Source organism: Odocoileus virginianus, chromosome 26, assembly GCF_023699985.2.
Source record: "Odocoileus virginianus isolate 20LAN1187 ecotype Illinois chromosome 26, Ovbor_1.2, whole genome shotgun sequence".
Lineage (NCBI taxonomy): Eukaryota > Metazoa > Chordata > Mammalia > Artiodactyla > Cervidae > Odocoileus > Odocoileus virginianus.
The window spans coordinates 332603-359224 of record NC_069699.1 but is presented as its reverse complement, the minus strand read 5'-3'; the positions used below and the strand labels follow the sequence as shown (position 1 = coordinate 359224).

The 26622-nt window shown below is 40.2% G+C and overlaps 1 protein-coding gene across 7 annotated transcripts in view; it reads left to right on the top strand.

Moving 5' to 3' along the window:
• The window catches only part of SLC4A7 (solute carrier family 4 member 7), a 118971-nt gene that overhangs the window by 27303 nt on the left and 65046 nt on the right, over window positions 1–26622 (top strand). For 3 of the 7 annotated variants that reach the window (XM_070455271.1, XM_070455268.1, XM_070455266.1), the window contains exons 2-3: window positions 12440–12521; window positions 20191–20337. In XM_070455271.1, the coding sequence (XP_070311372.1) occupies window positions 12440–12521; window positions 20191–20337 (229 nt within the window). Of the gene's footprint in view, window positions 1–10890; window positions 10909–12439; window positions 12522–20190; window positions 20347–26622 lie in introns of those variants that run through there. The other 4 variants (XM_070455267.1, XM_070455265.1, XM_070455269.1 and 1 more) reach the window with 2 other exon arrangements.

The following is a 26622-nucleotide window of genomic DNA, read 5'->3' as shown; positions in this document are numbered from 1 at the left end:
ATGTCTTTGGTGCCTGTATGTGTACATTTTTGTTGCATCTGTTAGCGTGGATTTTCCCAAAAGTAGAGTCTGAGACAAAGGCAGTGTGGTGCTGGTGGTTTAGTTGCTATTTGTGTCAACCCCATGGACTGTGGCCTGTCGGCTCCTCTGTCCATGGGAGTTCCCAGGCAAGAGTACTGGAGGGGGTTGCCAATCCCTTTTCCAGGGGATCTTCCCCACCCAGGGATCGAACCCATGTCTCCTGCACTGCAGGCAGATTCTTTACTGCTGAGCCGCCAGGGAAGCCCTGCAGGTGCTTTGCTTGTGAACTGAGCCCATGAAGCAGAGAGATGGGTGGGGAAGGAGAGAGGCGCAGGGGGCCTCGGTGAGCATCAGTCAGAGACGGGCTGTGGCAGCGAGGGGCTGGCGCGCAGCCCTGCCGGCCCTCCAAGGGGCCTGCCTGTCCGAGCTGCCTGCCGGAGGGGTGGGAGGGACACAGAGCATTCACCACTTGCCAGGCCTCACTGGTGAGGGCCACCAGGGCGTCACCTCCGTTACTTTTGGGTAGTGCATGCGTACATGCCTTTGAATGCTTTTTAACAAAGGTTTTAAAGCTTTAGAATTAACTAGAGGACGCATCTCAGAAGGCTTCGTTATAAATGTAGAATAGAATGTAAGTATAAGTATTATAAGTCTTGATGTAAAAAGAAATTTAATCGAAACCAGGATGTGGAAGGGAGAATGTAAATGAAAAAGCTAAAAAAAAGAAAAAGCTACATGTGGGTGAAAAAAATTCTTAATTTTTTTTTTTTTGTAGGATAAGCAGATACTGTCTCAAATGGTACATTATTTAAAATTATGCTGGCAACTCTAGCTACTAGGAACAGTTTCAAGGCAGAAACAGAAAATTGTTAATATCTGGTGAGTGTAAGTGGATTGCGAGGAATGCTTGTTCAGGAACAATTCAGTAAGACTTGAATTTTATACCATATACAGGTTAATTGAATAAATTATATTAAAATTTTAGTTTCCATATACTGATACAGAAGAATCTTTAGGATTTGTAAGTGGAAGAAAAGCAAGTTATACAACAGTGAGTTGTTTGTAGCTCCAGTTTTGTTGAGTATTGCACACACACAACACACACACACACACACACGCCGCTAAGTCGCTTCAGTTGTGTCTGACTCTTTGAGACCCTAGGGGCTGTCACCTGCCATCCTCCTCTGTGGAATTCTCCAGGCAAGAATATAGGCTGTGTTGCCATTTCCTCTTCCAGGGGTCTTCCTGACCCAGGGATCGAACCCATGTCTCCTGTGGCTCCTGCGTTGCAGATGGATTCTTTACTGCTGTACCACTGGGGAAGTCTGCATATGTGTACACACACACACACACACACATATGCATGTATACTTAGATCTGTGTGATAAAGATGGAGAAAAGGTTGAAAATGGTGCAGAGAAACCAAGGGAATAAGTGAGACTGTTGTGTTTCATGCAGGTATGTTTATTTCCAAGTGAAGTAAGTCAGACACAGAATGACACATCCTGTATGGTTTCACTTGTATATGAAAATATAGAACAGTCAAAAGCATAGAAGCAGAGTAGAGTGGCGGCTGCCAGGGCCCAGGAGAAAGTGATGATCAGGGACGTAGAGAGTGTTAGGCGGCGCATGTAAGTGCTATGTGCAGCGTAGAGCTCACAGCCATCAGCACCGCACTGTACACTTAACATTTTTTAAGGGTAGATCTTACAGGTTAAGTGTTCTTACCACACGCAGCGGCACTTGCAAATAATAATGACAGTGCGGGTATGAGAGGAGACTTTGAGAGGTGACAGATAATGGCTGTGGTCTTGATGGTGGTGATGGTTTCATGAGTGTATGCTGTCCTGGGCTAAGTTGCTTCAGTCATGTCTGACTCTTTGTGATCCTGTGGACTCTAGCGCACCAGGCTCCTCTGTTCAAGGGATTCTCCTGGCAGGAATCCTGGAGTGGGTTGCCATTCCCTCCTTCAGGGGCTCTTGCCTACCCGGGGATCCTGCGTCTTTGAAAGTCTCCCGCATTGGCAGGCAGGCTCTTCACCACTAGCGCCACTGGGAAGCGCTTCAGGAGTGTATACCTATTCCCAAACCCATTGACTTGTGTTTATTAAATATGTTAAGCTTTTCATGTGTCAGTCATACCTCAGTAGATTGGTTTAAAAGGAATATAAGTATTCCTATAAGATAAAACTGAAAAATCTTTAATGGACTAGCCAGATTAAAATGTCTGGGTTTATATGTTGAATTTGTATCTTTATTTTGTCAAGAAAGTAGTAGACTAAAACTTACTTTTCTCTTTAACCTGTAAAACCTGATTTAAAACTTTTAATTTGAATATTGTTTTAGTAGTGCCCAGGATAGCATCATAACAGGTAATATATTGTAGAAATGGATCTTCTATATTTTGAGGAAGAATAACATTTTGTTCTGCAGTTTGGGAAGTTAAAAATATAGGTGCATCTAATTCCTCCTTTTCTCCTGAGGCCTCTTAAGCTGCTTATTTCTCTCCCTCCCCTTCTTCTACCCATGTCCCTGAGCTGAGGGCTCCTGTCACCCAGCGCCGTGAGACACACACCACACCAGAAGATGAAGCACTCACATCCTAGAGGGAGCACTTTTTATGGGTGGAAAGAGGTCTTGAGTCTGAAGGTCCGAGGGGTGCTGCTTTTAGCTGTTATCCTTATGAATACTTAATTTGGGGGTAAAATGATAGATAAAGCCACAATAGGATGTATTATTCCTGTTATTAATATATGATTACAATAAATTGGTATAAATATAGTAATGATGAAGAGGCAAAACTCTTTTTCAGGTGAAAACATATTTGGATCTTTTTTGAAAATTAAATGAAATTAAGAGTTAGATTTAACTGACTGTTGTTGAAAATTAATTCTCTAAAACACACATGAACACACATACACCCTTTCCATATAGTGTTAGCGCATGCTCTCTTTTTAACTAATGTAGAAAGGTTGAAGTTGAACGCTGGTTGCAGCATTCCTGTTTCGGCATTTTCAGTTATAGCTGCATGTGTTTATTACCTGGCAGATCTCTTTTGCTCTGACCCTGTGTGAGTTGCAGTCATTAGCAGGAAGATTAGGTGGCTTAGAGGGCGGCGATTGGCTGCAGCGTGAAAGCAACTTAGAGGGTTGATTTGTGCAAAGCACAGTGACCTAAATCAGGTACGTCCTCACTGCCCCTGGGCTCTGCCAGGGACTTGCTGTAGTACGCTATCAGAAGCAAGGTGTTTACGTTCCACTATGGAAAGATTTCGCCTGAAGAAGTTACTTGTATGTACCTACTTATGATCTTGTGTTTTACTTACAAACCAGTTTGAATCTCTCAGAGTGTGATAGTGAAGCTAGGAGAAATGTCAGGCTTAACAGCGCTGGCTTAGAAGAGTGATCATCATCCTCTGTGTCTTTGGCTGTGCAAGTCATCTGCTGAAAAGTAAATCCTTGCGTGATGTTAGCAGTGTTGTAGCATTTTTATTAATTATTCTGCAAAATATATTTTTTTGATTAGTTGATATTACTTGAATGAGGCTTTAAGTGGTTTTATATGGCTCCAGTATTAGGAAAGAAATTACTTTGTCTTAATGGTTAAATATGTTTTGAAGCTAAGCTGAAGTGTTTGATAACTCTGAAATTGGTCTGCATGGTTAGTAATCATACTTTATGGGAGGTGTTCCCTTCTGGGCTCTAGGCGTCTGTCTTACAGTGAAGAAATCGCTTTGTGATGGGGATCCTCTAGTGCTGTTGTAATAGTGGATTTTGTAATCCTCAGGTATCAGAAGAGGAAATAGGGCAAGTTTACAACTGTTCTGTTAAATAACCTTTTAGCATTCCCTTTCCCTTAATTGTATGCCTTTGACATTTTGTTAAAATCTTTTTTGATCACTTGACCAAGACAGTACAAATTGTGGCTTTTGCCTAAGTAACTATGAGAGGTAATAGTAAGATCTGTTTGATACAGTGCTTGGTTTTATTTGATTTTGCTGGGCATTCCTACTTGTAAATTGACATTTGATTTTATAATGGGTTAATGCTGGGCTTTTTTGTTTGTAAACTGATTGATTAAATTCCACACTATTAAGTGCCTTTCTATGTTTGACCTTTAATTGTGCTCACAAGGAGGCCCCAAGTGTATCCCATATAAAATTTTCAGCCCAGTGTCTTGTCCTTCGGAATACACACAGTGTATTTAACCAAGGGCAGGCCCTGCTTGCTGCTGAGCAGACAGTGGTGAGAGGAACAGGCTTGATTCCCTTCTGCTTGGAGCTGATTGTTCAGACTGGAGAAGTTAAGCAGCTAGTTACATAAACATGTAATTACACATTTTAATAAACACTGTAAAGGAGCACAGTGTGTTCTCAGCCTGTATAACAGTGACCTTGCGCTGTTCTCTCCCGGCTAGAGAACCACAAGTCCCTTACGCTTTGTGTGTGTGTAAAATGAGAAGACTGAACTGGAAAAGTAAGCCCCACCCACACCTGTGCAAGGCCTGGAATGGAGAAGGTAATTCACTCACCCCTTGATGTCTTACCATGGGGAGCCCCACCTAAGCTGTAAATTAATCGATAAGCTGGCAATTTGATTATATTACAGTTTTTGATTCACTGATGTAGCCCCAGTATCTGGAATGATGCTTGGGCACATAGTGTCCACAGAGTAGGTATTTTTTGAATAAATGGATGAATCCAGACTCCTAGTTTAAGGAAAACTCCTCATTTAAGGAAATGAGACTTCTCTTTTATGTTTTCCATCAGATCCATGGGGTCAGAGTTACTAACCAGGGAAAGGGTAGGTAAATAGACCATATTAGTGAGGGGTTTCCTGGCTCTTCCCTGTTGATTTTTCAGTGAAAAAAATCCAGTGAAATTCTAAAAATGCCTAGCTAACGATAACCCCTGGCTGACTGAAATTGGGGAATCTTGACGGATACCTGCTAGACCTGCTGCTGTCCAACTTCTGCTGGATCTTCGTGTGTGTATTTTCCTTCTTCCTTGTTTTCTGTACATCTTAATTATTGATGGAGTTGACATAGTTGTTTTTTTTAAAGCCCATTTCAGAATTAGATTTTATTATTCTCATTTCTGTTAATTTGTATATACTCAGTGGGCTCCCCAGGTGGCGCTAGTGGTAAAGAACCCGTCTGCCAATGCAGGAGACATAAGAGATGTGGGTTCAGTCCCTGGGTTGGGAAGATCCCCTGGAGGAGGGCATGGCAACCCACTCCAATATTCTTGCCTGGAGAATCCCATGGACAAAGGAGCCTGGTGGGCTACAGTCCACGGGGTTGCAAAGAGTCGGACACGACTGAAGTGGCATAGCACACATATATACTTGATAGCCTAGAGTAAGTGGTTTCTGTGTGTTTTTGGTGTGTGTGCTGAGCTAGAACTGGAATGAGTATCTCCTCATAGCAACAGTGCCATGAGTATTTGTGACTTGTAATTTCAGATAGACCCTGAGGAGGCTTTCCATCTGTCCATGAGACTTGTGCTTTGTAAGGAAGTTTCTGACAATGAAGTATCTACTAAGATTCTTTATTATCGGAGGTGGTCAGTTGCCAGCTTTTGTGCCTCACACCTCTTTCGGTTCTCTTGCTCTCACATTCTTTGACCTCTTCACTTTTTTTCCTTTGTAACTTTTGTTAAAAAGTTTTTTTTTGTAAAAAATTTAGATTGTCTTTAGTGTTAATGTATGTGTTTGAAATAAAAATTTCTGAAGCTTTGTTCCAGTGTCTGAATCTGTTCACTTCCTCCTCTGTCTGTTGACAAAGCATTTTTTTCAGGGCTTTAAGCTTTTTTCTGTGGGAATCATGTGATTGCCTGAGTTTAAAATTTGCCATTTTAAATTGCTTTAACTTTCCATATACCTTTTACTCCTCTTCCACTAATTTTAGAGTAATGCGTTAATCAAAAATGCCAAGTGAATTCTTGAGAAACTATGACTATCATTCTTTGGCTTTTTATTTTGTGAAATAGAAATCATTGATGATTTCTCCCCTTTAGATTAAGAAAGATTATTTGCTTACTCTTAAGGTTTTTGCCCATAAATTTAAAGTTTTTTAAATATGAAGTTTAACTCTTGGTGATGGATGGGATGAGTTTGGCAGTATTTGGAAGGCACTTGAGTTTTGTAGGACAACATTACTATTTATATATACTTTGACAGATTGCCCTAAGAATTCTGGGAAAATATTCTGACATACAAATCAGCCTTTAGAGCGCTACTTAACAGATTTAGAGTTGCTTGTACTACAGTGAGAGTATATAGTAACTTCACTGTTTTCTTATGAACTGGAATGTGTGTTTTATTTTCTGAAGGATGAAAACAGTGTGAATGACGTGAGAGTGGTCCCTATAAGGTCTCTTAAAGTGGTTGAGGGCAGGAAGCAGCCTCTGTTGCAGAACGATTGAAATACGTGAGGCCGAGGTCTGTAACGTGACTAGGGATGTGGTGGGCAGACTGGAAAATATGGGTGAATGATTGGGCTATACCTAAACCACTGGGTCAGCATCTCCAACACTGGGCACAGGAAGCTGAATTTTAACAAGCCCTCTTGGTATGTCTGAATTTATAAGCTAGCATAAAATCTGAAAATTTCCTAACTATAACAGTTCTAGATCCTCGTGAGAGTTAGTTGCCTTCTCTTGGCATTTCATCCTAGGTACTTAGGAACGTACTTTCTATGAATAATTCTCCTAGACAGCCGTAATACTATTTCAGGGTACATGCCGAATCTTCACATCAGTTTTAGTGAGGAAATTAATAGATGCTTGTTTTTGTAGTTGTTAAGGCTTTGCTAATTAATCTAGTTTTAAAGCTGCCGGGCCAGTGAGAGGGCATTTTTTGCTTCCTTCCTTTGATTCAGTGAAGTGGGGGCTCTTCTGTGGCTGTGCCATCGTGCTTGGCGCGTTCTCATGGCGCCTCGCCTCACAGCTCCTTCTGGGGTGAGTGACTCTTGTAAATGAGGGCAAGGTGCGTACTCCATTTCTCGTGTGTGTCTCACTTTATAATAGGTCTGAAATGTTCTTCATGTCACTACATAGCATCTCCATTTCTTGTGTGTGTCTCACTTTATAATAGATCTGAAATGTTGTTCGTGTCAGTACACAGTGTCTCCATTTGTTAGTAGTTTGGTATTCCAATGAGTGCATTGCCGTTCCTCTTCTAAGGGACCCTGGGGATGGTTTCCAGCGTTTTCCAGTTACAAGCTGCAGTAAGTAACCTTGTACATACGTCATTTGATATACAGAGAATTTAAACTTTCTGTGTGATCTTATGTGGATAATTCTTAAAGCTGTTTTCTTCTATGTTGTAGAGAAGATATATTCTGAATAATCACCGTATTTTATAAATAAAAACTTGAATCCAAGGCAAAATAATTTTCTCAAGATTAGAGTCAGACAAGCTTGCATTGATACACTTATTAAGGGTGCCTTTTTTATTCTTCATTTATTTGAGTTTTCCCAGTGCCTTGGATTTGTTTCATTCTAGGCAGGCTTTATAAGGACTGGCTTGTGTGGCTTACTCGTCTGAGGTTGAGAATGAAAACATTTTGATGTTTTCAAAGACGAGGCTCTTCGCTTTTGCTGTTTTTACTTTTCTACTATGTTCTTGAAGTTAAGAAATGAAGAAGAGTTCTTTTTCTAGATTCAGATTTAAAAGTAACTGACATGTTAAATTGAAACTTGAATTTATTCTTTTTAAAAATTACCAAAATTACACGTTTATTGTAATGGAAAAGTAAACACTATAGGATTGTCTGTTTCTGCTTCCCCAGCCATCCGTGTGACACAGTGTCAGTAGACTGATGTTTGACCTTTCAAATATTTAATATTACATGCATTTTTTGTATATATTTTTAAAAGGAGCAGAATAAAATTGTACTTAATATTACATGCATTTTTTGTATATATTTTTAAAAGGAGCAGAATAAAATTGTACTTAATATGGTATAGTAACTTAATCTGTGTTTAGAAATATGGCTTAAAGCATTATCCTAAGACTTTAGGTAGAATTTAAAATGCAGTATATTTGTTTCAGAAATGCATTTCCACCTTGAAATATCAGTGACTTCATTCTGAGGGATTTTTAAGATATAGCCATGTGCACCCTGCATTTTTTAAGCAGTTTTATTTATTTATTTATTTGGCTGAACCAGATCTTGGTTGTGGCATGTGGGATCTTTGATCCTCATTGCAGCATGCGGTCTAGTTCCCCAACCAGGGATAGAGCCGGGGCCCACTGCACTGGGGGCACAGTCTTAGCCACTGGACCAGCAGGAAAGTCCCTGGACCCTGCATATTTTGTTGAATTACTTGTACTGTGTTGAGATAGGCAGTGTGTGTGCCTACTTAATATTTGCCTTTGTAACAAACTGCCTTTCTGACTTATGTTTCACAGTTGCTGGAAAGTAGATAATGTTTTTAAGGGAAGGAAGAAATACAGATACCTGCTCCCTGGTTTGTTTGTTTTTTTTTTTAGCAGTGTTAAGTGTTGTAATCTTTCCAGACCTCAAAAATTTTAACTTTAGTTTGTTTTACAAGTTACCTGTGAAAGCATTCTCATTGAAAACCCAAACATTAACAATAAAATAATATTCTCACTTGGCTTTCAGTTGCTTACTCAAGGCTTCACAGAGTCTAAAGAAAGCAAAGTGGGTGAGCCGTGAGAAGATGAGTTTTCAGACATCTGCTGTGTTACATGCCCGCTTTTTCACACGTGGCAGTATTTTTCCATGATAGATGTTTAGAGGTCAAAGAATATGCATATTTTAAATAAATAAATACTGTGAGCTTTTCCAACCTCAGCTGTTTTTGTGTTAGCTAATTATTAGTAGTACATCTAAACATGTAAATGCATCTTTGATAGAAATAAGAGGTTTTTATTGTTGTTAGGGATGAGAGAAAAAAATGTATTGTTTTGCTTCCTTGGCAGTTGTTCTTGTGAAATGGAAGTTTGGAATGGGAGCAGTTAATCCCTTTTAGAATACACAGTGTTTGCTACCTCTTGGATCACACAACTTGTGTCTTTTGTTTAAGAATAGAGGTGGCTTCTTTTTTGTTTCTCCCTACATGCTTAGTGACTAAATTGCATGAGCTCATTGGAGGGAACTTAAAAGGTTTCATGACTGTGACGTGCTTACTGGGTGGATGATTTATTAGTTCTCCATTCTTGTGTGTGTTTCCTGCTTTAGCCTCTGCTCATTTCTGGAGGAGTGTGACTGCTGTCAGTTACTTTAATCGCACACACAGCTGTCTTCTTTCTTAGTTCATTACATGAAAATGTATCCTGGTCTACAGGGCCTGCCACCCAATTCTTTACATACAAATCCTTAGCAAGTCTTTAACTTACGAGTTCCCAGTCCTTTAGAGTCATATACCTCTTGATATCCAGGTTTGCTTGATTCTGCAGTTTGGATACCTAGCCTCCCTGCAGAAATTAAGTTTGGATAGTGAGATCTGCATTTTCCTAATATACTGTGTCTGTTTCTGAGTTTTGAGTAGCAAATAGTGAGGATTTGGATAGCAGCAAATTTATTTGAAAATTTAATCAAATTGATTCAGTTCCTGAGTTTTAAGATATGAGAATTAGAACACTGAGAGTTTAGATAGCCAGGAAATAATTGTATATGAATTTACTTTGTATGCACTGAAAAAATAGCTATTCCCCAAAGTAAGATATTTTAAAGTCAAGAGTTGGAGGAGACCTTGAAAGATCATTTTATCCAAGCAAACTCTAATTTTTGTCCTTTCTGAAACACACTGATCCTTCAGGTGATGCTTAGACATGGAAAGTGATGGGAAGCTGACTGTGTGATGTGTCCTTCTGGTCAATTGTTCTAAGTGGAGAGGAGGTGCAGGGCAGTTGGAACAGCCACAAGGGCCATGGGGATGGTTGAAACTTGAAAAATATAATCTGATGGGTAAAATAACTTTCTTCTGGGAAATTGATAGTAAGTAGAATACTAACAGGGATGTAATTAATATTTTATTCTTATTCAATTCTCTTATATTCATTTGCCTCTCTTGCCTACAAAGTTATCATTTAAAGCTTAAGAACCTTCAAAGAAAGCAGATTACTTATTTCCTTCTTGAAAGCTTCTTTACCAACCCTCCTGCTTTGGGAGGCGTGTGCTGTGCTCTGCTTACTCACTCAGTCTGGTTGGACTCTGCGACTCCATGGGCTGGAGCCTGCCAGGCTCTTCTGTCCATGGGGCTTTTCCAGGCAAGAATACTGGGGTGGATTGCCATGCCCTTCTCCAGGGGATCTCCCTGACTCAGAGATCGAACCCAGGTCTGCTGCATTTCAGGCAGATTCTTTACCATCTGAGCCACAGGAAAGCCCAAGAATACTGGAGTGGGTAGCCTATCCCTTCTCCAGCTGATTTTCCCCACACAGGAATCGAACTAGGGTCTCCTGCATTGCAGGCGGATTCTTTACCAGCTGAGCTACCAGGGAAGCCCTGGAGGAGTGTAATGCTCCGATTTTGAACAGAAACATCGTCCATTTCCTGGTGCCCATCTTCCTCCTGCTCTGAATAACCAGTTAGGTCATCGCCCTCTTCATCACACCTGGCTCCTTTCTGCTCCTTGCTGGCTTTTTGGCCTCTTTCTGGACATCCTTTTCTTGCACTCGTCTCTTGCTTTGATCCTCTGAGGCACTGTGAGGCGGGCTCTCTCCAGTGGGGGTCTGTGCCACATGAGCCGCCGTGTTCTGGACTCCTGCGTACTACCCACATGCACACTCGGTGCAGGGATCCAGGTCACGCTCAGAGTTCACACAGGCCTTTATGACATCAGTCAGCTCTTCCTCAGAATCTTTGTCTGCCTTTTCAAAACCTGAGTGTCATCGTCTATCGTGTATCCCAGACCCAGGTTTGTGGAGCACAGGAGGGTCCTTGTACCCCGCCCCCGGCTCCTTGCACCCTGGTCTCTGTTACCTAAGATTGAGCAGATTTCCCTGAGGTGCTGCAAGTGATGGGTGGTGTCCCCCTTGTCGCCCTTGCCCACAAGTGGGGGTGCACGGTGGCCCTCACGGGAGCTCTGCCGGGATGTCTGGGGGGCCGTGGAGTGGGGGTGCACGGTGGCCCTCACGGGAGCTCTGCCGGGAGGTCTGGGGGGCCGTGGAGTGCGGGTGCACGGTGGCCCTCATGGGAGCTCTGCCGGGAAGTCTGGGGGGCCGTGGAGTGGGGGTGCACGGTGGCCCTCACGGGAGCTCTGCCGGGAGGTCTGGGGGGCCGTGGAGTGGGGGTGCACGGTGGCCCTCACGGGAGCTCTGCCAGGATGTCTGGGGGGCCGTGGAGTGGGGGTGCACGGTGGCCCTCACGGGAGCTCTGCCGGGATGTCTGGGGGGCCGTGGAGTGGGGGTGCACGGTGGCCCTCACGGGAGCTCTGCCGGGAGGTCTGGGGGGCCGTGGAGTGGGGGTGCACGGTGGCCCTCACGGGAGCTCTGCCGGGATGTCTGGGGGGCCGTGGAGTGGGGGTGCACGGTGGCCCTCACAGGAGCTGTGCAGGGAGGTCTGGGGGGCTTAGGAGCTCACGTAGTATGTTTGGGAGGAAGGGGCTTCTGCTATCTGTCTCAGCCAGTGGCACAGAATCTTGTACATACTGAGTTCATGATAAGTAGTTTATGATTATTCTATCACGTTCCTTTGAAAGTTAAGTTAGAAGTCAAGAAGCAATGTTAAAGGTAAAATTTTCTTTTAAAAATAATCTGTGTAATGTATTACAGTAAATACGGTTAGTCTTTTTGTTGAGCAGAAGAGTGGAACAAAACTGTTCGCAACTCAGAGGTGGACTGTCCTTAGAGGTTAAATTTTGAGGAGGTTTTTCCTTTGTAGACAAATAAAAAGTTCTTATAACTTTGGTTCTTGGTAATTTATGATTGAAAGTGATACATGTTAAGTCTGTGGACTTATTGACCATTTTACATGTAATCATAATCCAGTATGCAATATCTAGTATAGGTGAGTTAAGTGGGATTCTTTCTGTTTAGAATACCTAAAAGCAAAAAAAAAAAAAAAAAAGAAAGAAAAAGTGTTCTATATCGATATCTAAGTGTTTCCCTCAATCCAGATTCTCTGGAATTTCTGATTAACTTCTAATATCTGAGAGTCATTCCACTGAAATGAATATGTGTACCAGTTACTTAGTAATTTCCATGGAAGTCCAGAAAATCTTTGTCATTTCAGTTCTTTCCATGAGACTTTAAATGGTCTTCTGTGGATTAAAAAAAAAAAGCCTACAAACATACTTTTAAAAGAATATAGTTAGCTGTAATATGCGTTCAGTTCTTTGACGGGAAGGCCCTTTGTTACGTATTTTTGGCTATGTCAAATAACACACCTTGTAGTAGGTCCTCAGTGTATGCTGATTTTATGAATGAATGAGAATAATTTCTTTTTAGGGTCCCGATGAAGAAGCTGTTGTGGATCTTGGCAAAACCAGCTCAACTGTGAACACCAAGTTTGAAAAAGAAGAACTAGAGAGTAAGTTTGTTTAAAATAGATTTTGTTTAGCAGAATAAATTACTAATGAATATTTGTTAGTGCCCTTTAAGTTTGACTTATCATTTGCTGAGACTGTTGTTGTTGTCACTGTAGAGCATCCGTTTATAAGAGTGTTAAACACCTTGCTAAGCACAGTTTAAAGGAGACTATATAGCAAAACCTACAAAGAGGACATTTCTTGGAACATAGATATCAGGATGGTTTTCAAATTTTACTAATGGTTACCATTACTTACCTTGAAAATTGAATGCCACAATTATAAAATCAGTTAATTCTTTAATTTTTTCCCCCTAACAACGTGGGTAACTTGAATTAAGAGCAAAATGTAATGTGCCAAAATAATAAGCCACAGTTATCACTGGTGTCATCTAAATGTTCATTTAATAGGTCTGTTAATCAGCCTTTTAAAATACTTATAAAAACCTCAGCATAGAATTATATAGCAAATCAGTTATTTGCCAGTCCGTTTTCCCTGAGCAGGAGGAGGAAGTCCTGACAAATGGTGTCTTTTTTCTTTCTTTCTTTTTTTCTGAAATAATTTTGAAAGTTACAGAAGACTTGCAAGGGTAGTACATGGTGCCCCCTGTATATGCAGCTTTTTCTAATGTTAACATTTTATATAAGCATAAGTTTATGAAAATGAAGAAATTTTCCTGTTTTTCATAACATTGACACTTTGGAAGAGTAATAGTTACTAGTAGAACATCCCAGAGTATGGGTTTGTGTAATGTCGTATTGTAACGTTATACTCTCATAGCACAGATCACGGGTGTGTGGGCAGTGTAGCGCATGAGATGGCCTCTCTCACCTGTGGACAGGTGATACCAGCATCTTACTGTTGGTGATGTTAACCCTGAACACTTGCTACAGTGGTGATCATAGATATTTATGTAGATCGTAAATTTTGATAGGTTTATTTTGGGGTCTTTTTGAGACCTACGTCTTTTAAAAATTTATAATTTAATCATTTCATCTCCATGTTGAGAGCTACATTTTAGGTTCAAGTCTTCAGCTGAATGGGGCCGTTGTTTTACAAAAAGAGATGGAAAGAGGCCCAAATAAGTGTTCTGCACATTTACTTCCTGAGATGGACAAAACCCGTCTTTCAAAATTAACTTTAGATGTTTAGGCTGATGAGGGCTTCTGCAGAAAATTTCACTTACCTAGAATCTTGATTCTATAAATTGTGGGCCCTGGAGAGGTTAAAATTTTCAGCAATAATTTTATTAGTTCAAATGTACAGTGATGCACGTGGTCCGTCACTTTGCTGTCATCCCTCACACAGGTGTGATCCAGAGCGTGCAGAGGGCCCCTTGGCTGTGGTCCTGGCTCCCTCTGCTCACCCAGGCCTTCAGCGCTTCATCCTTTGTGCATCTCTCAGTTTCACTATGCAGTATGTGGGAGAGAGTTAGTTTGTCTCAGAGTCTCACTGAATAGGCCTTGGATGAAATAAAGTTGTGATGGAGAATACAAAAGCAAACAATAAAAGCAGGAAGAATAGTAAGGCTCCATCTCCCAGTCTCTGGACTCTAGCATATTGTTATTTATTTTATCTAGTCTTTCCAAATTTCAAACTCAGAATTCATTTTTGTCTTGGTGTGTAGGGCCTTCTGTGCCAAAACCCATTAGAACTAATGGGAGTAACAACTTTGTAACTCACACTGCTCAGTCATTCTTTAATTTCCACTTTTGGACGGTGTTCAGAAGAAAATAGTTTCACTAAAATAAAAGTGTAAGATCACTGAGTTTTGTGCTTTTTTTCTCCCCATTTTTCTTAATTGCAGTATAATTCAACATAATGTAAAATTCACCATTTAGAAGTTTTTTTTAAGAATATTCACTATGTTGTGTAACCATCAAACCTTTATTTCCAGAATATTTTCATCATTCCCCAAAGAAACCCTCTATAATTTTCTTTAAATAATCTTTTATTGACGTTTAATTGACCGACAACAGTATGTTAGTTCCTGGTGTGCATCACCAGGATGTGATTTGATGTATTGCCAAATTCAGACTGAAATTGAAGAAAGTAAGGAAAACCACTATGACCAGGTATTACCTAAATCAAATCAGGTATGAAAAACCATGTATGACCTAAATCAAATCCCTTATGGTTATACAGTGGAAGTGACAAATAGATTCAAGAAATTAGATCTGATAGACAGAGTGCCTGAAAAACTATGAATGGAGGTTCAAGACATTATTCAAGAGGCAGTGATCAAGACCATCCTCAAGAAAAAGAAATGCAAAAAGGCAAAATGATTCTCTGAGGAGGCCTTACAAATAGCTGAGAAAAGAAGAGAAGCTAAAGGCAAAGGAGAAAAGGAAAGATATACCCATTTGAATGCAGAGTTCCAAAGAATAGCAGGGAGAGATAAGAAAGCCTTCCTCAGTGATCAGTGCAAAGAAATAGAGGAAAATAATAGAATGGGAAAGACTAGAGATCTCTTCAAGAAAATTAGAGATACCAAGGGAACATTTCATGCAAAGATGGGCACAATTAAGGACAGAAATGGTATGGCCCTAACAGAAGCAGAAGATATTAAGAAGAGGTGGCAAGAATACACAGAAGAACTGAACTATACAAGAAAGATCTTCATGGCCCAGATAACCATGATGGTGTGATCACTCACCTAGAGCCAGACATCCTGGAATACAAAGTCAAGTGGGCCTTAGGAAGCATCACTACAGACAAAGCTAGTGAAGGTGATGGAATTCTAGTTGAGCTATTTCAAATCCTGAAAGATGATGCTGTGAAAGTGCTGCACTCAATATGCCAGCAAACTTGGAAAACTCAACAGTAGCCATGGGACTGGAAAAGGTCAGTTTTCATTCCAATCCCAAAGAAAGGCAATCCCAAAGAATGCTCAAACTACCGCACAATTGCACTCATCTCACACACTAGCAAAGTAATCCTCAAAATTCTCCAAACCAGACTTCAACAGTACCTGAACCATGAACTTCAGATGTTCAAGCTGGATTTAGAAAATGCAGAGGAACCAGAGATCAAATTGCCAACATCCCTTGGGTCGTTGAAAAAGCACGAGAGTTCCAGAAAAACATCTACTTCTGCCCTATTGACTATGCCAAAGCCTTTAACCCTGTGGATCACAACAAGCTATAGAAAATTCTGAAAGAGATGGAAATAACCAGACCACCCAGCTGCCTCCTGAGAAATCTGTATGTGGGTCAAGAAACAACAGTTAGAACTGGACATGGAACAACAGACTGATTCCAAATCAGGAAAGCAGTATGTCCAGGCTGTATATTGTCATCCTACTTATTTAACTTCTATGCAGAGTACATCATGCTAAATGCTGGGCTGGATGAAGCACAAGCTGGGATCCAGATTGCCAGGAGAAATATCAGTCACCTCAGATGTGCAGATACTACCCTTCTGGCAGAAAGTGAAGAGGAATTGAAGAGCCTCTTGATGAAAGTGAAAGAGGAGAGGGGAAAAGTTGACTTAAAACTCAGCATTCAGAAAACTAAGGTCTTGGCATCTGGTCCCATCACTTCATGACAAATAGATGGGGAAACAATGGAAACAGTGAGAGACTATTTTTTTGGGCTCCAAAATCACTGCAGATGGTGACTGCAGCCACGAAATTAAAAGACACTTGCTCCTTGGAAGAAAAACTATGACCAACCTAGACAGCATATTAAAAAGCAGAGACATTACCTTGCCAACAGAAGTTCATCTAGTCAAAGCTATGGTTTTTCCAGTACTCATGTATGGAAGTGAGAGTTGAACTGTAAAGAAAGCTAAGTGCCAAAGAATTGATGCTTTTGAACTGTGGTGTTGGAGAAGACTCTTGAGAGTCCCTTGGACTGCAAGGAAATCCAACCAGTCAAACCTAAAGGAAATCAGCCCTGAATATTCATTGGAAGGACTGATGCTGAAGCTGAAACTAATACATTGACCACCTGATGCAAAGAACTGACTTATTTGAAAAGACCCTGATGCTGGGCAAGATTGAAGTCAGGAGAAGGGGATGGCAGAGGATGAGATAGTTGGATGGCATTACTGACTTGATGGACATGAGTTTGAGTAAGCTCCTAGAGTTGGTGATGTACAGATAGCCTGGCATGCTGCAGTCCATGGGGTCTCAAAGAGTCAGACACGACTGAGTGATTGAACTGAACTGATTCATTACAAATTGATCACCATGGTAAGTCTAGTTACCATCTGTCATCATGCAATCATTGTATTTGTATGCTTTCATTTGGGATTTTTCTGATAATTTTTTTATAATTGAACGTGTGTGTCAGGCAACTCAAATTCTTTTTACTCTGTGCATATTTGTAAATGACTGAGAAATCACCATGAGTATTGATTTTGGGATTACAAATAAATTTTATTGGGTAGGCATATTTACAAATGCAGAATCCATGAATAATGAGAATTGATTATTTTCAAATCTCGTCTAAAAATAAAGATCTTGAGTTTCTTGTCTTTTTTCTGACCATCTTACAGAAATTATTAGAAGAATGCCCTGAACAATTTCTATTTCAGCATTAACTGTTTTTTGTTGTACATACAGAAAACAGCTCTCTGCCAGATGGGTTTTGCACAGCTGCAGATGAGTTAAACTTGTGTTCCCCATCCCCTTCCCCCTATCACAACTTACACAGGAACCTCATTTAAACAGTTTAAGAAATCAAGTTTCTGCTTCTCAGTGTTGGATATAGTGCTGTCAGCTGTCACCTGGCCTGATTCAGTTTTATTTAGTGGGCAAAGAGCAGGGACTGCCTTTCGTCACTTTTTTAATTAAATTTTTTAATTGAAGTATATAAGATTTCCAGTGTTGTGCCAATCTCTGCTGTGCAGCAGAGTGACTCAGTTATACGCATATATGCATTCTTCTTTAATGTATATTCTGTTCCATTATGGTTTGTGACAGGATATTGTGTTCCTTGTGATATATAGGACCTTGTTGTTCATAATTGTTTTTTGGTCTGAATACAAAACTAGGATAATGTAACATCAGAAGTAGCTTTTTCTATTCTAAAAGTATATTATAACCTTATTTTATTGCTTTTTAATCCAGTCTGACAGTTTCCACCCTTTAATTAGAGTATTTGAATTGTTTACACTTAATGTATCTCTCATTAATTTGGACCTTACTAATTTGAGATTTTCAAAACTTAGTAAATAATTACAACTATCCATTTGTGAATAATCATCATTAAAGCATATATCTTAAGGGCCTCTACTAAGTAGGATTGACTGTAAATGTAGATGGAAAACATTGATGTCCACATAGTATGATTTCAGGTAGGCCAAGTTCTTCTTTCTCAAAATTTCTTTTCAAACTTGCACATGAATACTTACAGAATATCTAGTATACTGATATGTATATCTAGTATACTTATCAGTCGATGGCATTAGCCTTTGGTGTAACATTCTATGTAGTGCTCTGTAAAATAAGAGAAGTAACAGGAGACTAGCATTGTTAATTACATGAACTTATATGTAATGCTTTTTCATCAAAGTAGAATTTGGTATTCTTTTGTTTATATCTCCTTTTTCCCTTTTTGGAAACCTAATACTGGCAATACTTGAAGATATTGTAGGTTTGGTTCCAGACCACTGCAACAAAGTGAGTCACAGTAATTTTTTTGGTTTCCCAGTTCTTATAAAGGTTATGTTCATGCTATCTCATAGTCTATTAAATGTGCAATAATATTGTGTCTAAAAAACAAAGTATGTGCCTTAACTTAAAAAATACTTTATTGCTACAAAATGCTAACCATCATTTAAACCTTCAACGTGTCATAATCTTTTTGTTGGCAGAGGGTTTGGACTTGATGTTGGTGGCTGCTGTCTGATCAGGGTGGTGATTGCTAAAGGTTGGGATGAATTTCTTAAAATAAGACAACAATAAAGTCTGCCACCTTGATTATTCACAAATGATTTCTCTGTACTCTGCAGTACTGTGATAGCATCTGACCGACAGTAGAATGTATTTCAAAATTAGAGTCAGTCTTCTCAAACCCCTTCACTTTTATCAAACAAGTTGATGTAGTCTTCTAATTCCTCTGTTGTCATTTCAACAAGCTTCACAGCAACTTCACTGGAGTAGATTTCATCCAAAGAAACCACTTATTTTGCTCATCAGTAGGAAGCATCTCCTCACCTTCAGTCCCATCTTCAGGCTCCACTTCTGAATCTAGCTCTTTTGCTGTTTCCACCACATCTGCAGTGACTTCTTCCACTGAAGGCTTGAGCCCCTCAAAGTCATCCAGGATGGTTGGAATCAACTTCTTTCAAAAACTCCTCTGTTAATGTTGATCCTTTGACCTCTTCCCATGAATCTTGAATGTTCCTCATGGCAGCTAGAATGGTGAATCCTTTCCAGAAGATTTTCAATTGATTTTGCCCAGATCCGTTGGAGGAATCACTATCCATGGCAGCTGTAGCCTTACAAAATATATTTCTTAAATAATAAGACTTGAAAGTTGAAATGACTCCTTGATTCATGAGCTGCAGAATGGATGTTGTGTTACCAGGCATGATCATTAACCTCTTTGTCCATCTCCACCAGAGCTCTTGGGTGTCCAGATGTCTTGCGAATGAACAGTCATATTTTGAAAGTAATTTTTTTCTGAGCAGTAGATCTCAGCAGTAGGCTTAAAATGTTCAGTAAACTGTGTTGTCAACTGATGTGCTGTCATCCAGGCTTTGTAAAGCCTATAATGGAAAAGAATCTAAAGCTCTACAGCTGAAACTAACATAATATTGTAAATCAACTAGGGTTAAATAAATAAAAGAGAAAGCCTAATTCTTAAGGGCCTAGGCTTTCGGATGGTAAAAGAGCACTGGTTTCAGCCACATGTCACCAGCTGCATTAGGGAGTCAGCCAGTCCTCTGCAACTCTGAAACCAAGTACTGACTCCTCTCTGGCTGTGAAAGTCCCAGATGGCATCTTCTTCCAATAGAAGTCTGTTTGATCTGCATTCTGTTCAGACCACTAGAACTTTCTCCATAGCAGCAGTAACGCCATTTCAGTTTCTTATCATTTGTGTGCTCACTAGAGCAGCACTTTTAATTCCCTTCAAGAACCTTCTTTTGTACCCGCTTCTTGGCTGTTTGGCACAAGAGGCCTGGCTTTAGGCCTCTCTTGGTTTTCAACATGCCTTCCTTACTAAGCTTAATTATCTCTAACTTCTGATTTAAAGTAAGAGACATGTGACTCTCCCTTTGACTTGACTACTTAGAGGCTGTTGGAAGGCTGTTAATTGGCTTGTTTTCAGCATTGCTGTGTCTCAGGGAACAGGGAGGCCCGAGGAGAAGGGGAGAGGTGGGGGAATGGCCAGCCCATGGAGCCGTCAGAACACACACATTTATCAAGTAAGGTTGCATCTCATATGGGCATGGTGTGTGGTGCCCTCAAACAATCACAAGTACCACATCAAAGATTACCGATCGTAGATCACCAAAATAAATATAATACTAATGGAGAAGTTTGAACCGTTGCCAGAGTTACTACCAAAGCATGATACAGAGAGGAAGTGAGCAAATGCTGTTGGGAAGATGGTGCCAATAGGTTGGCTCAATGCAAGGTTGCCACAAACCCTCGATTTGTAAAAAGTACGGTAAGTGTAAAATGGGGACTGCTAGTAACGTTTCTGAACGTCTCACCAGGCCACCGAGCTGTGTACATCGGTGTTCACGTTCCGTTTAGTAAAGAGAGTCGCCGGCGTCACAGGCATCGCGGACACAAGCATCACCACCGGAGGAGAAAGGACAAGGACTCGGACAGAGAGGATGGACGGGAGTCTCCTTCTTACGGTGAGAGAGGTGGGAGGCTCTCCATTCATGCGTAGGCCTCTCCTGGGGACTGGAGCTAAGCATGTCCTCCTGAAAATCATACGTCTGTGATGTAGACAGTATATGCATTGAGGAATAGTGACTGAAGTAAGAATACTTTTTCCTTTAAGAAAAATGCTTAGTTTATAGCTTAAGATCTACTTGAGGTGGGTGAAAAAAGTAAGGGATTTTGGTTTCTTTATTGTATTCTAGCCTTGGAACTGTAAATGTTGAGGCTTGGCTCTTCAAATTCAATTTAGGAGGATTTCTATTTCCTTTTCTATATTATATGTTTCATTGTTTACATATGCATGAAACAAATATCTAGAATCCTTAGGCTCCTGGAAGAGATTGAAATTGTTTCTTTCTTTTTTTTGGAGGGGGGGGTGTGCTTCTGTAGCAATCTTTATTTATTTATTTCATTTATCTTTATTAGTTGGAGGCTAATTACTTTACAGTATTGTAGTGGTTTTTGCCATACATTGACATGAATCAGTCATGGATTCACATGTGTTCCCCATCCTGAACCCCCCTTCCCACCTCCCTCCCCATCCCATCCCTCTGGGTCATCCCAGTGCACCAGCCCTGAGCACTTGTCTCATGTATCTAACCTGGACTGGTGATATGTTTCACACTTGATAATATACATGTTTCAGTGCTATTCTCTCAGGTCATCCCACCCTCGCCTTCTCCCATAGAGTCCAAAAAGGACACAAATAGATGGAGAGATACACTGTGTTCATGGATTGGAAGAATCAATATTGTGAAAATGAGTATACTACCCAAAGCAATCTGTAGATTCAATGCAAGCCCTATCAAGCTACCAATGGCATTCTTCACAAAACTAGAACAAAAAACTTCACAATTTGTATGGAAATACAAAAAACCTCAAATAGCCAAAGCAATTTTGTTTTCATTTTTAAGTACGTGTTTTGACCAGAAGATTTTGTCCCTTAGGCTGGATTACTTGGTTTTCTGTGGGAAAAAAAAAAGAGTGCTTTGATTAGATAGTTTTGTCTTTAGAAAGACAGACTTTTTTGTTTGAGAGCAGAGCAATAAAGAAGTGCCAGCAGACACAGTAAATGTTGGGAATCTTAGGAAAAAAGCATATAGTAGAGGAAAGAAAATTAATAATGTCCGATAATGACAATTGCCAGTTATTTAAGCGGCCCTGAGAGCCGCAAAGGGGAGAACCAGAGAGAACAGTTGTGCAGCTTGAGCAGGACCTTAGACATGTACTCGGTCGACATCCAGGGCATCACTGGTTTTTGAGGACATCATGGCTCTCGTGGCTGTCTGCACCACTGATCCTGTGTGTGTGCTCTCAGGAGCTGAGTGAGCTGCACCCCATGGGCACTTGGGTGCTGTGCTAAAAAAGTTTTGTTGAAGAGTGAAAGAATTACTGTATATTATACAACTTATGTCACAACTGAAGGAAGGGAAATACTGATGGGCTAGTAAAATACTAACTGCCATTTCTGTGAAGTATTCCACAAAGCCCTTGACATATGCCCTTTGAGTTAATCTTCTCAGCATTTAAAAAAACTAAAGATTGGTATTATTGTTTTCATTGTATAGACGGAGAAGCCTCAACTTAGAGAGGCTACATGACGGGAATCTCTTCTCCAGTCCTAAGAGATACTGACAGCCTGATAAACTCTATCAATATTAAGTGGTCCAATAGCCAAGAAAGATAACATCACTAGCAAAGGGAAAGTCGATGCTCATTTTAGAAAGGATCACTGGTGGACTCTGATGCTATTGGTAGTTGAGAAGTATCTTGCTGGGCTTCCCAGGTGGCTCAGTGGTAGGGAATCTGCCTGCCAAGCAGGAGATCTGGGTTCAGTCCCTGGGTCGGAGCACCCCCAGGAGAAGGAAATGGCAACCCACTCCAGTATTCTCATCTGGAGAATCCGGTGGGCAGAGGAGTGGGCAGGCTTCATACAGACCTTGTGGTGGCAAAGAGTCAGATGTGACTGAGCAACAAGTATTCTGCTGTTCCATGTGACGATCCATCCAGTTTAGAATATCTTACTTTGTGAGTAGATGAATATGCTTCTTTATTTCATTCTGAGTAAAAAGGTACACAGTATTTTTTAATAGAAAATTTTTTTACTTAATTATGTTTATATGTTCACCTGGCTAGGTGGTTTAATGTTTATGCTGAGGTCTGACATTTGAAGTCTAAATATAGTGGTTTGAAAAATATATTTGGTAGAGAAAATATTTGTGACTTTTCATGGAGTTATTATGCCTAGAAAAGTTTTATGCCACAGAGGTGGGTTTATTTTGGTTTCAACTGCCCGTCTGTATCCTAGAAATTGCTATGAATGAGGTGGCTTCTTTCTTCCCCTGACTCTCTAAAAAGAGATTATGCTGGTCTGCTGCTTCTGGACATGATGGAATAATAGGAATTGAATTTGCCTTCCAACTGTAAATAGCTAGAGAACTGCACAAAGTGTTTGAAGTAGTAGTTTTCAGACATGGGGCGACAGGCAGCATAGGATGCTGAGCTCTGAGAGGGGAAGCGGCAAGCTGGGCCCTGTGGTTCCTGAGCTTGTCAAGTGAGGTGGTTCCCAGGCCACAACCTGAGGAACCAGGACAGAACCTCGCAGCTCTCAGGGCTGAGAAGATAGGCTGGGGTTGGGGAGGCCTAAGGTGTTAGCTGAGCGCCAAAGAATTGATGCTTTTGAACTGTAGTGTTGGAGAAGACTCTTGAGAGTCCCTTGGACTGCAAGGAGATCCAACCAGTCCATCCTAAAGGAGATCCGTCCTGGGTGTTCATTGGAAGGACTGATGCTGAAGCTGAAACTCCAATACTTTGGCCACCTCATGTGAAGAGTTGACTCATTGGGAAAGACCCTGATGCTGGGAGGGATTGGGGGCAGGAGGACAAGGGGCGACAGAGGATGAGATGGCTGGATGGCATCACCGACTCAATGGGCATGAGTTTGAGTAAACTCCAGGAGTTGGTGATGGACAGGGAGGCCTGGCGTGCTGTGATTCATGGGGTCGCAAAGAGTCAGACACAACTGAGTGATTGAACTGAACGTGTTAGCATTTAAGATGTAGAGTGCCAGAGAATAGAGAGCTGCACACAGAGAGGGTTCCAAAGGTCTGAAGAAGGGCACTGTTCAGTCTTTGGCTGAATGCTCATGTGGGTGTGTGTGACAGAAAACTGTCTGAGGCTTGCAGGTTGCCTCCAGAAAGCAGTTACAGTAAGTAGTTCCTGGATTTCACACAAAAACTAGGTATAGGATGTGTTCCCACTATTCTGACGTAGAGGTCTCAGTAGGACTCAGTAGGAGGTCTAAATCAGTTTTACACTCAAGACTGCAATGAATCTACTAAAAAAAATTTTTAAAGCAGGTCTTCAAAGAATTAAATTGACATCGAGTTTCTGCATGTCAGAACAGTCTAGTACTACTGAAAGAAATGCAGTAAAACCTAGCATTCAACCATGTGAAGTGCACAATATCTGACATTCACAACTTACTTGAAATATAGTGATGTAGGAAGGTAGATGTAACCAAGAGACAAATAAATCAGTAGGAGCAGATCCAGAAATGACAGACTTAATAGAATTCTAAAGCAAGCGTGTTAAAGCAGTATAATAAATACTCTTTATATGATCAAAGGGAGAGAGAAAAATAGACTGATGAGGAGGGAAGCTGAAAATACATGAAAGTCCCAAATGGAACTTCTACATGTGAAAAATATAGTATCTGAAATGAATAGTATGCCAGATAAGATTAACAGATGATTTGACATTACAGAACAAGAAAGATTAGTGATTTTTTTAAAGAGATTGTGATAGAAACTAATCAAAATGAAACACACAAAAAAGCTGAAAAACCAATAAACAGCATCAGTAATTTGTCAGACAATATCAGTTCAGTTAGTCTAACATGTATATAATTGGAGTGCCAGAAAAATTTCCAAAAGTAATTAAAACTCTGAAACAGGTCCAAGGAATTCAGCAAAGCCCAAGGAGAAGAAACATGAAGAAAACCACCCAAAATCACAAATATCAAACTGCTGAAACCAAGATGTAACAGTCCTAAATAGCTTCAAAATCCGTGAAGCAAAAACTGGTAAAACTGGAAAGAGAGAAATCGACAAGTGTAGTTGGAAATAACAGCTCTCCTTCCTCAGTAATGGATAGAACAAGTGAACAAAAAATCAGTAAGGATATGGAAAACCTAAGTAACACTATCAGGTTGATAGTCACATGCATAGAACTCAACCACAGCAAAATATACATTCTTTACAAGTGCATATCAAAGATTTACCAAGATCATATTCTAGGCCATAAAACAAGTCAGTACATTTGAAAGGACTGAAAGTATATTCTCTGACCACAATAGAATTAAACTAGGAATATACTGAGGTAAATACCCAGACATTTGGAAATTAAATGCAAAGCTTCTCAGTAACTCATGGGTTAATGGTGCATTCACAGTACTCATGGGTTAATAATGCAATCACAATATAAGTTAGAAAGTATCTTGAATTCATGAAAATGAAAACCCAGTATAGACAGTATCTGAGACGACATTCTTCACAGTGAGGACATAGTTCTGACATGCACAGGTTTCATTTAGCATGGCTCTCTGCAAAGTGAGGATGTCTATAGTTTGAAATTTGTCAGGTGTGGCTGAAGCAGTGCTTAGAGAAAAATGTATAGCATTTTATCTTAATATTAGAAAAAAGGAAAGACCTAATCAGTGATTTAAGCTTGAAATTTAAGAAATTGAAGGAACAAATAGAGCAAATTAAACCAAAATATGGAAAAGAAATAATTGAAATGAAAGCAAAAATGAATTAACTAAAAATTAGACCAATATTAGCAAAAATCAATTCGACTAAAATCTGGTTCTTTGAAAAGATCAATAAAATTGATAAATCTAAATGGCCAGACTGATCATGTGAGGGGGAAAAAGGATACAAATGACCAGCACCAGAAATTTTCAGTACAGATTCTACAGATATTAAAGACTATAGAGGGAGTATTATGAATGATTCTGTGCCAACAAAATTGGTACTTCAGATTAAATGAGGAAGTTTCTTAGGATTACATGCTCTTAAGCAGAAATGGGTAACTTGAATTACCCTGCATGTAGAAAAAGAAATTGAATTTGTAGTCTCAGACAATCCATGATGAAAATTTACTTCCCCATACATAGCAACATATAAAAATAAGAAATAACACAGACTCTGCCAGATTATTGAAGATGACAAGACTAGGAATAGCAAACTAGGAATATTAGAAAACTTCCTCACTTCCCAAGTCATCTTGTGAAGCCAGCATTACCCTGGTACCAAAACTTTATAAAGATGTTACGAGAGAATAAAACTGCACACTAATTACTTCTCAGAAATGTAGATTCAGAAGTCCTTAAGAAAATAAACACATCTTTTTTCCACCAATATTTAAGAGAGCTAATCCATCATGACAGCACTTTGCTGAGTGGTGGCCCCCACCTTGTCTGCGTCCCTGATGTCTGGAATCTGAGTGTTAACCTTATTTAGCAAAGGTGAATTTACAGATGTGACTAAATTAGAGGATCTTGAGTGGTGGAGATCATGCTGGATTAATGGAGATGGTCTGGATTTAATCACAAGGAGTCAGAAGATCAAAGGAGACAGTGGTGGTATTGATACAGTGGGGAGGGGTCCAGACCCCGGGAATGTAGGCAACCTCCAGAAGCTGGAGCCTCCAGGGAGAACCATCCCCATGGTTTTAGCCCTGTATAAAACCCATTTTGGACTTATGGTCTCCACAACTGTAAGAGAATAAACTTGTGTTATTTAAGCCACCGAATTTGTAGCAATTGACTATAGCAGCAATAGGAAATTGATAAGCAAGTGGAAATTCAGGGTTGTTTTAAAATTTAAACATCTATCAATGTAAACTTATTAACGGTATAAACCAGAAAAACACCATGTAATCATATCAATAAGACAGAAAAATTCCACCCCCATTCATGATAAAATTCCCCTAACATACTAGGAATATTAAGAAACTTCCTCAGTGTGATAGAGAGCATCTAGAAACGCTGGTGGGAGACTGAAAGTTTTCTCCCCGTGAACTGGGAAAAGGCAGGCTGTCCTCTCTCACCACTTCTGTTCAGCATGGCACTGGCACACCTCTTCAGCGGAATACGGCAAGAAAGAAATGAAATACATCCAGAAGATAAACGAAGATGTAAAACTGTCTTTATTCACAATTACAGAATAACATATGTAGCAAATCCTAAGCAGTCT